The sequence below is a fragment of the Toxorhynchites rutilus genome, chromosome 3 (assembly GCF_029784135.1).
Source record: "Toxorhynchites rutilus septentrionalis strain SRP chromosome 3, ASM2978413v1, whole genome shotgun sequence".
NCBI classification, from domain to species: Eukaryota; Metazoa; Arthropoda; class Insecta; order Diptera; family Culicidae; genus Toxorhynchites; species Toxorhynchites rutilus.
In genome coordinates, this window is record NC_073746.1 from 294,739,793 (window position 1) to 294,752,168 (window position 12,376).

Below are 12,376 nucleotides of genomic sequence, written 5' to 3' on the forward strand. Positions count from 1 at the left end.
TGGCGTGGAATTGCTCTTTATTCATCTTTATTATTTTTTATTCTTACATAATTTTTGGAAGCTAGAATTCCTCTCATAGTTTTTGTTCCTGTTTTACTTCCTAGTTTTGATTCGTTACAGTTGTATACTGAAAACGATCGCTCAAAGGTTGCTGGGGAATGCGTCAGAATCAAGAATGTTGTAATAGTATTTTTAATTTGGCAAAATAAATGCCATACCTTTTTGGAATAGAATCTTACCTCATGAGAAATGAGAACGCATCTTGGCGTTCGTTTACACTAAATTTAGTTTAATTCAGGTTTCGGATCTCTCTAAATTCCATATCGATTTTCTGAATATTATTTGGATCACAAATATTTGTAAGATTTTGTAGAAAGCGAACAATCAACATAAGCCTTCTTTCAATGACAATTGGATCAATTATCGCCATGTTGATGATTAATGGAACAAAAATTTAAACCCTTTAGAAATTAATTGCATAGTGTAATATAAAATCTATAGAATTGGCTACGGCGTTGTGTGAAATTTTCATACTGACAAATATCCATTGATCAATATTTCGATAGCAGAGCTACATAAACATTTTCCAAACTGGCATAATTTTCCTGATCGAACTGAATATCAATAAAAGAGCGACAAATAAGCGTAAAAAAACCATAGCATACCTCTGTGTGATTATGATAGATAGATAGATATAGATATTGAAAGACGATAAACGTCATACAAGTCTTTGACGTGAGTGTGTAGACTTTTCACAAATGGAAGAAAAGAATATAATTTTGGGAAGTAGAATAATTCAAAATGTCGAAAAAAATTATAGGAGGTTTTGTTCAAGACAGGACCGCATTGTTGACGTAGAACTACGCTGTAGTTTGATTCAAGTCGCTTGTTTATAACTGCGGATATTATTTTATAATGCTACGAAAATTTTGAAATAACCATTCTAACAGGTCGCTCTGAAATGTTTTTTGTTTATTGTAGAATCATTTCACGATAATTGTTTGATGATTCATTCTTGTACTCGCAGAACAATACATGCTCGAGATAAGCGCAGCTGTCATCCTTAGTGCTATCTTCCCTCCTTGTTTATATTAGGCTGTCAAAAAAGTCCTGCGGTATTTCCGCGAGGTGTCGTTGTAAGCGCGTAGTTCTAGTTGTATTCATTGTATCGAGTCATACTATAGCTTGTTGGAAAGGTATTTTTGCGCGCTATAATATAGTCCTTGACAGTGTTTTGTTTGGTTAAGTCGTTCGTGAGTTATAGTGTCGCAAATATGGAGCAAAATGAAGAGAAAATCCGACATATTTTACAGTACTACTATGACAAAGGCAAAAATGCATCTCAAGCTGCCAATAAAATTTGTGCAGTTTATGGACCCGATACAGTTTCCATTTCCACCGCACAACGATGGTTTCAACGTTTTCGTTCTGGTGTAGAGGTCGTCGAAGATGCGCCACGCTCCGGAAGGCCTGTCGTCGAAAATTGCGACAAAATCGCTGAATTAGCCGAGAAAGACCGACATAGTAGCAGCCGTAGCATCGGCCAAGAGCTGGGGATAAGTCATCAAACCGTTATTAACCATTTGAAGAAGCTTGGATTCACAAAGAAACTCGATGTATGGGTGCCACACACGTTGACGCAAAAAAACATCTTTGACCGTATCGACGCATGTGAATCGCTGCTGAATCGCAACAAAATCGACCCGTTTCTGAAGCGGATGGTGACTGGTGATGAAAAGTGGGTCACTTACGACAACGTGAAGCGCAAACGGTCGTGGTCGAAACCCGCTGAAGCGGCTCAGACGATGGCCAAGCCCTCATTAACGGCCAGGAAGGTTCTGCTGTGTGTTTGGTGGGATTGTCAAGGAATAATCTATTATGAGCTGCTTCCCTATGGCCAAACGCTCAATTCGAACCTGTACTGCCAACAACTGGACCGCTTGAAGGTAGCACTCATGAAGAAGAGGCCATCTTTGATAAACAGAGGTCGCATTGTCTTCCATCAGGACAACGCCAGGCCACACACTTCTTTGGTGACGCGCCAGAAGCTCCGGAAGCTCGGATGGGAGGTTCTTTTGCATCCGCCGTATAGTCCGGACATTGCATTGCATTGGACCACCTGTTTTGTCCATTGCGAACGAGCTAGGTAGTCAGAAGTTAGCCACAAAAGAGGCCTGTGAAAATTGGCTATCCGAGTTTTTTGCCAATAAGGAAGCGAGCTTCTATAATAGGGGTATTATGAAGTTGGCATCTCGTTGGGAACAAGTCATCGAACAAAACGGCGCATATTTGACTTAAAACAGATGATTGTAACTAATTTTATGAACAAATGAAAATTCAAAAAAAATATCGCAGGACTTTTTTGGCAGCCTAATATTTATCATTACAAATGGGGTTTCAGCGTAGCGAATATGCACTATTTTTACGTACGGGTTATGAAGCACACAAATATCCATATATCGATGACTTGAAGTTGTTGGATGTTCCCGTGTCAACGAGAAACCGCCCCGCACGAAGCAACAAAAATATCTCGGTCGCAAGTGAATCCATCCAAAATGACCCAAATCAGTCAATTGCATGGCGCTCTCAGGAATTGGGTATCTCCCAAACCCCATTGTGGCGTATTTTGCGAAAACATCATGGGTTACATCCATGCAAGTTCAAATTGACTCAAGAACTGAAGCCATTTGACCATATGAAGCGCCAAAACTTCTCCGACTGTGCTCTGAAGAATCTGGAAGAAAACGATGATTTTCATCACAAAATCATACACAGCGACGGGGCTAATGTCTGGCTAAATGCTTTGCCAAGAAGCAAAATAGGCGTTGTTGGTCAGATGCAAAACCACATGTTCTTCAAGAAACCTGCACATTAACGGATACATCGCTCGGATAAGTATGTTACATCTGCTGATGATTCGGACAATATGAGAATTTGAAATCGATTGTCTGTCTAGTTTGGGCCCGAGGCTGATCGCCTCAGCCGAACACTGTATAACAGAGTCGCCAAAACGAATTCTAGAATCGTCAGCTGGGAAAAGACTCGCTTCGAGTGCGGAAACGAAGCGGTGTTCTATACCGCAGTGACCAGGCACTCAGTATAGATTGACTTCGTTAGTAGCAGCTACATTTCCAAACTAGCTTTGACTGACATGTGTATGCTTTTAATGCATTAAGAGCTGCTTGGCTATCTGAGAAGACATATATAGGCATACCTGTAATTTCTAGCCAAACAAATATTTGTGCATGTTAGAATAGCATGTATTTCTGCTTGAAAAACTGTAGGCCACTGTTCCATCGGAATTGACATGTCAATCCCTGGTCCAGTAATCCCAGCTCCTGTAGATTTACCAATTTTAGATCCATCGGTATAAAACACGAGTGATCCTGGACGGGTGTCAGGACCTCCTTCTTCCCATTGGCTGCGTTTGAGTTCAATTACTTTGAAGGGAACACTGATGTTAGTCTTTGATTCCATCCAGTCTTCATTCATGCTTACTGTAGTGTTCAGTTGAATTGTTGAATTGAAATTCAGTTGATTGAGTCGTATGTCGCTATATGCAGTTTAATATAACGGGTGTTCAATAAAAAAATGAGAATGATTTCAATACCTTTCTGTGAAAAGTAACAAGCGTAAATTTATTTTTTTCACCGAGAGAATTGCTCATTTGGCTAACCAAGAAACGGGTTGCTCGTTTCGTTTCGCTCGGGTACTGTCAGTTCGATCAAAGACGCGAGCGCGTTGTACGGTTCATCGAAACGCGTGGAAGTAATGAAAAAAAGTTTACAGTAGACCCCTTTCGGGACGAAAGTGTGCCGGTGAGCACTGTTTACCAGATCCTGGCATCCCGGAACGTCGAGCGGAAGACCGTTAGTGGCCATCCAGCGAAGATAATGGCGAAAAAAGATGGAATCTCTGTTAGCTGTTAGATAACAAGGACGGTACGAATTTGCGTGACACCGGCCGAAAATTTCGCTGCTCTCATTTCTATATCCACAGAACCCTCAAGCAGGAGGGCTTCGTCTGTCGGAAGAAGATTAGGTTCCCAGAGTACACGGACAAGCTGATAGTGACCTTGAAATCTCAGTGCCGGTGGACGACGAAGAATTATCGCGGGACGTCGTTCGTGCTGGACGACGAGAGTTATTTTCTGCTGTCAAAGTCCCACATTCCCTTGTATAGACCGGTACTATACCAGCGACAAGGTGTCCACACCCCCGGAATGAAGTACAAATACAATCATAAGTTTGAGAAGAAAGTTATGCTGTATATTACAATCTCTGACAAAGGGATTTCAAAGCCCTGGTTTAACAAGCCGAGCGGACTTGCCATCAACCAGAAGGTGTATCAGGAGGAGTGCGGGAGAAGATTCTGGTTCGGTTCTCAGATGAGCATCATTCTGATGGGAAATACGTCTTCTGGCCGGACAAGGCGTCTTCCCATTACGCCAAGAAGCCGTTGGCGTACTTCGATGAAAAATAGATACCGTACGTAGCCAAGGAACGGAACCCGACAAACTTAGCCTAGTGCCGTCCGATCGAAGAATTTCTCGGCTCCCTCAGTGCCCTGGTGTACAAGAATAATTGGCGGGCCACGGACTTCCAGAAGCTGACCACGAGTATCCGGAATTGCACCCGGAAATGGATGTGGGGGCCGTCCAGTGATAATCTGAATCGTCTATCGTTTAGTAGTTCAAAATTGGTTATGAATTTTAGCACAAAGTCTTTTTTGAGAAAACGGAAAATCATGATCTTCCAATTACCCTGTTGCAAAATGTTGTCAACGAAACTAAATTTCCTTTATTCCACAGGATAAATTACGAAATTCTTAGAAATAATTGCTCCATATTCTTTAATGAATATAAATATAGAAATTACTTGTTACATTTAGTCTCCCAGGTATGAGTTGTCCTGCATAAAATTAGACAGACTCTTATTTTTATCAATAGCCTATAAGTTCAGAAAATATTGATTGTTTATACATTTTTCATAAAATTAATAATTTCAATTCTTACTCAGAGTGACAAGAAATAATTCAACAAATTATTTAAATTAATTTCAACTGCAATTATCTGCGTATTCAATTCATTCGCTCACAATGGTATCATTATAATCTAGATGAATTCAACAATGACTCGAATGATCTCAAAATTTTTTTTTGTTTATAAATGTCAAGGGGTTCTGATGTAAGATGCGACGAATTGCAATGTATTTCGATAACACACCCTGAAATGGAGAAATGAAAAAAATAATCATAAAAATGTTACATTTTTCTGAGTTAACACCGACCATACAAAAACGTAGTAAGAAATACATAATGTTTCACATAATGGGAATTGGTTAAGTTGATGTGGTCTATTTTTTCAGGGACAAAGCTTAAAACAACGCAACTAACCCGTAGGAAACTTGAATTGTGCCTAAGCCAAAAATCGAAGTGCTTCTTCAACTCAATATTATCTCAATTATAGGGTTCGAATCGCATATTAGCTGATTATTTTTTTCGATTCTACTTGTTTGGGTGATTCACAATCTGGATTTGTGGTAAACAGACGTACAAGAATAACAAAGTATGATAGAAAGAATTCGTACTTTTTTTTTGTCCCCTCTCGAAGCATCCATCATTAATGTATTCTAGTGTTTTTATAGCTTTTTGGAATTGAGTGATCAGCTAAGCTGATTCTGTGTATATTACATCTTCGTATGTAAGAATTTTGGACAGACAAAAAAAAAGACGCACTGCTAGAATATCTTGGAACTTTTTTCTACTATGTAAAGTTGTTTGATTTGACTATTGCAGGCAAATTATGACAAATAGTTACATTCAAGTGGTTCTCGGCAGTGCATTTGTTTAGTAATGCAAATTTGCACTACTACACTGCAGATAAAACGACAAGTTGCAAGTAAGACCTTTCTAATGAGCAGGAAACCGGGAAGAATACCTTCGGACAGATCAACCGAACACGGGATCGTGGCGTGGTGGCAGAATATGGCGAAAATATTTAAATTGGGATTCATTCAAACGCTGATTGTGCGCACGGGTAACGATAATTCATATACTTGCACCACTTTGCAGTCCAGCTCTCTAGCCTTAAGTGGTGAAATACGAGTGGGAAATCTTCTATCGCGGGAAGGGGGAATATATCCAATTGAGCAAACAATGTCGCCGTTGTGGTTATATGCGTTTCGGTCGGCAAGTCACGTGGAGGATAAACGCAGTAATCAGAAATGATGCTTCCTATTTTCCGTCGAGATTTACTGAACAATTATTTGCCCTGCTATGGACTAGGCATTATGGCGATAGTATAAGTATAGTATAAGCCTATATTTTCGGTGTCGTTTTGCAACGTAAGTTTTATTCGGTTACATTGCGAAAAACATTGTGATTGTCGTCTACAGTCCAATATTTGAAAAGTATTCTTCGTATTGGTGCTTATAAATTCAATTTTCACTTTTTCCCCCTCATATCCATTAAACACAAGAGCCAATGAAGTTGGGGTTACTGCACTAATTAGGCAATTCAACACTTCACACATCTCACCTTGATGTTATGACCGTCTTACTTACCTTTCTCTCACTTCTTTTCACTCTTCCTTCCACAGAGGCATCAGCTCAACCGTACGACGATGCATCGAGAAGGAAACGGGCAAGGAGTTTGCGGCGAAAATTATCGATCTCGGCGCGGTTGAATCCGGCGATTCAAATCATATGCTCGAGGCCACCCGGCAAGAGATTCATATCCTCCGACAAGTCATGGGACACAAGTATATCAGTAAGTATATAGCGGAACTGAGTGCGTCGTGACATGATCCAGTTAACACAAGTTGCTCGACCAGAGATGCTAAAGATGTTGTGACATTGATGTCCAAAATTGATTTTTTTTTATGATACCGCGCGCATGTTCCGATATAGTAATTCTCATCCTTGTCGCGCAGTGTAATTGGATCGGATTGGTCACGTCGCGTACGTGCGATTTTAAACGTAATCTTTTGTTTCGTTTATTTTTATCCCCCGATCTTCGATGATTGAATAGTTGAGTTGCAGGATGTGTTCGAATCAGATGCCTTCATTTTCCTGGTCTTCGAGTTATGCCGGCAGGGCGAACTGTTCGACTATTTGACGTCGGTGGTGACGCTGTCCGAGAAAAAGTCGCGATATATTATGAGGTGAGTTTGAATGTGTGTAGGTGCGGTTCGTTGTGAAAACTAAGAAAGTGGCGCTCTGGGGCATGCAGAGCTCTTCCCGCTGGCGTTGGAATTGATCTAATTATGACGTGTGGATATCTCGCGTGGTTTTCCATGTTGTACAATCGCTAGCATTTTTTGGAGTCATTGAACATTTGAGCTGAATTGTAATTTTGCTTTATTCTGCAAAAATTGTTACAATTTTAATATTCAAAGCATTACCCATTGCTAGTCACAACATTTTCCCATCTTTCTGGCAATTCACGAACGAACGAACGTGATGAATTATAGACGTTTTAAACTTTTCAGTTCATTCACCTCTTGGCAATTCACGGATCCCTTTGTGGAAATAAGTCGGCTAACCACGAATCGATCCAATTTTTGGCTTCATCAAAATTGGAGAAGTGCTGGTCAACCAGGCCATGTGCATCGATCGAAAAAGGTAGTAATCGGATAGAGCAATGTCTGGAGAATACTGCGGGTGGGATAGAACCTCTCATTTTAACGTTTCCAAATATGTTTTGACCGGTTTCGCGACATGCAGCCGTACATTGTGTGCTGCAAAATAACTTTATCGTGTTTTTGCTCGTATTGTGGCCGTTTTTCTTTCAGTGCACGGCTCAAACGCATCAATTGTCGTCTGTAGAGGTCCCCCCGTAATGGTTTCATTCGGTTTTAGCAGCTCATAGTACATCAGACCCAGCTGATACCACCAAATAGACTGCATAACCTTCTGGCGGTGAATATTCCGCGCAGCCGTCGATGTTGATGCATGATTGGGGTATCCATACGTTGCCCGATGTCGACGGATTGTCGTAATGGACTTTTCATCGCCAGTAACGATTCGATGTAAAAAAAATCTTTCTTTTATACCGTTGGAGCAGTTGATCACACGTGAAAAAACGTCGTTCGACGTCTCGTGGCTTCAATTCATACGGCACCCAATGTCCTATCTTTCGGATCATTCCCATTGCTTTTAAACGATCGGATATGGTTTGCTGAGCTACTCCAAGTGTATCTGCAAGTTCTTGTTGCGTTTGTGACGGATCTTGATCGAGTAAAGCCTCCAATTCTTTATCTTCAAGCTTTTTTAGCGGTCCGGAACGTTCTTCGTCTTCCAAGTCAAAATTACCACTTTTAAACCGTGCAAACCACGTCTGACACGTTCGCTCAGTTGGAACATGGTCACCATAAACTTCCACCAAAGTGCGTTAACTTTCCGCAGCTTTTTTCTTCATATTGAAGCAATTAAGTAACACTCCCCGCAAAAACACTCTCGTTGGTACGGAATTCGACATATTCGACTATGGCAAAAAACTATGTTGTTTTCGCTTCAACTTTTGACATATACTGAAAAAGACGCGCAATGACAGTAGCTTTCCAACGAATGTCTGAAAATTTGATTCACTGGAATAATAATCAAGTTACGCCATCTTTTGTAAAACCAAAGAAATTTAATTTAACGGTACACCTAATAGTATTCAAAACTATGTTGGCTAGACAATCTTCTATTGTTCTTGTTTCTTGTGACGTTCATTTCAATGAAATACATTATTAGGATATAATTGAACTACTTGAGTTTTTAATGCTTTACAGCGATAAATCGTTGAAGGTTGCAGTTATCTGATACAACTATTGCATATGTCTTTTACGTAATTTTGGGTGCTATAAACAGTGCATCCCAACTCTCTCATCTTGGAGACCCCTATGAATGAAAACAAAGATGAATTACTTTAATTAATCTTTGTAATTCATCATTGTTTTGAAACGTTTGTAACTGTATTCCATTTAACAAAGCTCATGTTATAAGATGCAAAAAACATTCAATGCGTTTTTTTCTTGCATTTGAGATACAATTTACGCAATACAAGGTTACAATGTCAAACTCATGCCTTCTTCAACGCCAGTTTGATTTTCTGAAAACATAACTCAATAAGAAAAATTTCTTCCAAGCACTGTTGACAGTGTTTGAAAATCGTTCGATGCTTGATGGAACTGATGAAGTGGAACAAAAACGGATCTGAAAAATCACCACAAGGATGCGGAGGTAAAACAAATGTTACGGAGGAGATCAGCTATTTCTGTACGTACCTTTGCTCGTAGAATAAAAGTCACAGGAGGTTGTGTCCGAGACACGACCGCATAGTTGACGTAGGATTACGTTGGGCTATCTGTCGCATGCTGATTTTGGAAATGTTTGAAAAAATATATTGTTATACTCTTTGATATTGATCTTCTGGCCCTGAAAAGGGCCGTTTGGTTTGATTGCTGGGTACTTTTTGTTCATTTCACCAGTGTTACAATCGAACTTCCGGTATCAGTTTCTGCTTTGACGTCTTCGGCTTTCTAGAGTTTTCGTTGACACCACCACAGTGAGAAAAACGACGTATAGTGAGTTGAATACACTGGATATTGTCATGTAGAACGATACTTGCGATACGCTTCGATCCTTCTTTGCCTTCCTTGCAGCATGAAGTCGTGTTGGTTGATGTTGATTTGATGTGACCACACTTGAAACACTAAAAACATAGATGTTTACCGATCTGAGCGTCGAATAAGAATGAGAAATCTGACTGAGCAGCAACATCAGCAGCAGCAGAGAAAGAGAGCATGCCTGAAACTCCCTACTCATGATGTTTGCTGTTGCTACTAGTAGTGGACCGATGCGATACACAGCTCGATTGTTGATGTTTGGCCTCGATGTTTACCGCCGCTGCTGCTGCTACTGCCACTTAAGTGAGACACAGCTCAATTTTGGCCGCTCAGATTCGATGCTGCACTTTTACGATGTCAAGAAGCGCGTTCTCGCACTTCTGACGGAGAGAGCGTGCCTGAAACGCTCCGCTCGTGATGCTTGCTGCTGCCACTAGTAGTAGACCGGTTTCAGCAACCGTTGCAACTGTTTGCCGCTGCTTATGCTGCCAAAGAAACTCGATGCGAGACACAGCTCGCATTTTGACCGCTCAACTTCTATGCTCGCCTATATATTAGCCGCTTCCACTGCTGCTGCTCTCCACTTTTTGTTGTCCTTTCCATGTCCGTTGTAACAATGAATAAGATCCACGAATGCTCCTTCCTTTTATATCATTTGGTATGTGTGAAGTAGGCGCCTCCTACTCAATTGCCATGCAGCTTGCCGGTGAACGAACGAATCGGGCGCGAAAAATAAATGACGTCAATTTCGACCAATCAGGACTAGGTATCTCTCTTTGGATAGGAGTTGAAATTTTTCAATTGTTCGATAGTTAGTTACATGATATATACTATTTTATTCAATGTGGAAAATTGTTATGGGGTGCCGAAATCGCTTGATGCAAAAATCTCATCAATCCATCATGAAATGAATGAGTAATAAGCGTTTGAAATTGGACATTTTTCACGATGCGATCGATTTTCGTTATTCAATTTGTACCCCAATATGTTCCCGAAAGACGTAATCCTACGTCAAAAATGTCGCCAACATTCGTGTACACTTCTAGGCACCGACATGGCTTAAGGTTTTTCTAAGTGAAGACTGTGCCGAGCCGTAATGATAAGCAGAATACGATGGCCAGAACACGCGCTCGTAAACGTTATCGCAAATATTTTACAGAATTTCCATGAGTTATAATGGACGATGAATCGTATGTCCTTTTTTAGAGGCGAATGAACTGCAAAGTTTAAAGCCTCTTAAAAACAAAGAAAGAAAGAAATGTCCTAGAAGACTCTAAACAGCTTTCTGGTATGACACTGCCATGAAACGGGATGGCGCTGCAGAGTTTTTCAAGACATAGGAAAGGCCAAGTTCCCCAAAAAATGTTTAGTATGGCAGGTTATATGCAGCTGTGGTCGAGCAAGCGGAAGTTTCATCACTATGGGGAATGGTTAACAAGGAAATCTACACTGAAGAATGCCTGCAGAAACGATTGTTACCGTTTCTACCCAGCCATGATGTGTCCTCGCTGTTCTGGCCTGATTTGGCATCCTGTCACTACGCCAAGGATGTTTTGGAATTGTGAGATGCTAATGGAGTCCATATAGCACCGAAGAATGTGAATCCACCTAACTGCCCAGAGTTACGTCCCATCGAATGGTGGACCCCAAGGTGGAGAGAGAGAGCTGTCCCAGCACAAACAGTAAGCAATAACTACAGAAAAATTTCGAAAATCTAGCTAAATTGGTTGCCAACAAGTCTGCACTGACCCTTACGGTTGGGGTAAACACCAAAGTTCGCCAATTTTTCATGCAGACCAAATAAGTACACATCCATGAAATAAAATTGCTTCGTGGATTGAACTTGTAACAAATTTGTTTTATTCCAATATAGGGGAATGAACTGAAAAGTTTAAAGCCTCTCTAAAACAAAAAACAGAACAACAGAACAGTACAGAACAGAACAGTTTTATTCCAAAATCAAAATCAAAATCATATCAAATATGAAAGAAATCGGTCCAGTACAACTAGAGATATAGTGTACGCCTAATTTGAAAAAATTGTTTCGAGAAAAATGCGTTAAAAGTTTTGAAAACGATTCGATTGTTGAATATATAGCCTTCGCCAAGTTTCTGGAAGTTCGATATGTTATATAGAAAAAATAAAATACATCGTAGAAAATCATCAAACATTGAAATTCAAAAATGAAACTTGTCTCTTAAACACCAGTTCAGAAAATATGTCACGTTTTTTTGAAATAAGTTTAACATTAATAAAGCCAGTCCATGCCGTAATACAGAATATAAGACTTGTTTTTTTTTTTAATTATGGTGCCCAATTCCATTTTAGGGTATACCGATAACATAAAATTTTCACGTTTTTTTCCAAATATGACTTTTTTCAAAAATTCATAACTTTTGAACTACTGGACCGATTCAGATGATCGACATATTAAATTGAAGCACAAATATCATACTAACATGCCTCCCCTTCCCCTGTTGACTATGAAGACATGGCTGGGGTCGTTATTGATAATTTAAAGCTCGAATCACCGAAACTTACACAACGACAATTGTTTCTACTCCCTACTCAAAAACTTTAATATTGAATGTGCTATTTGACCCATGAAATTCGCAGTTTTGGATCAGATAGGTAGATTTTAATGTTGTGTTTACTCTCAGCATTAACATGTGCTGTTGAATGCTTGCTGTCTACAGTGCCACTGAAACACTGAACTTTTTGAATCTCCAAGTAATCTTTCAGTATCTCAGTATCTTAGCTAAA

The 12,376-nt window shown here is 40.0% G+C and overlaps 1 protein-coding gene across 5 annotated transcripts in view; it reads left to right on the top strand.

Annotated features, from left to right (window-relative positions):
* The window catches only part of LOC129775127 (phosphorylase b kinase gamma catalytic chain, liver/testis isoform), a 52,999-nt gene that overhangs the window by 18,926 nt on the left and 21,697 nt on the right, over positions 1-12,376 (top strand). For all 5 annotated transcript variants that reach the window (XM_055779427.1, XM_055779426.1, XM_055779425.1 and 2 more), the window contains exons 3-4: positions 6,599-6,768; positions 7,030-7,162. In XM_055779427.1, the coding sequence (XP_055635402.1) occupies positions 6,599-6,768; positions 7,030-7,162 (303 nt within the window). The remainder of the gene's footprint in view (positions 1-6,598; positions 6,769-7,029; positions 7,163-12,376) is intronic.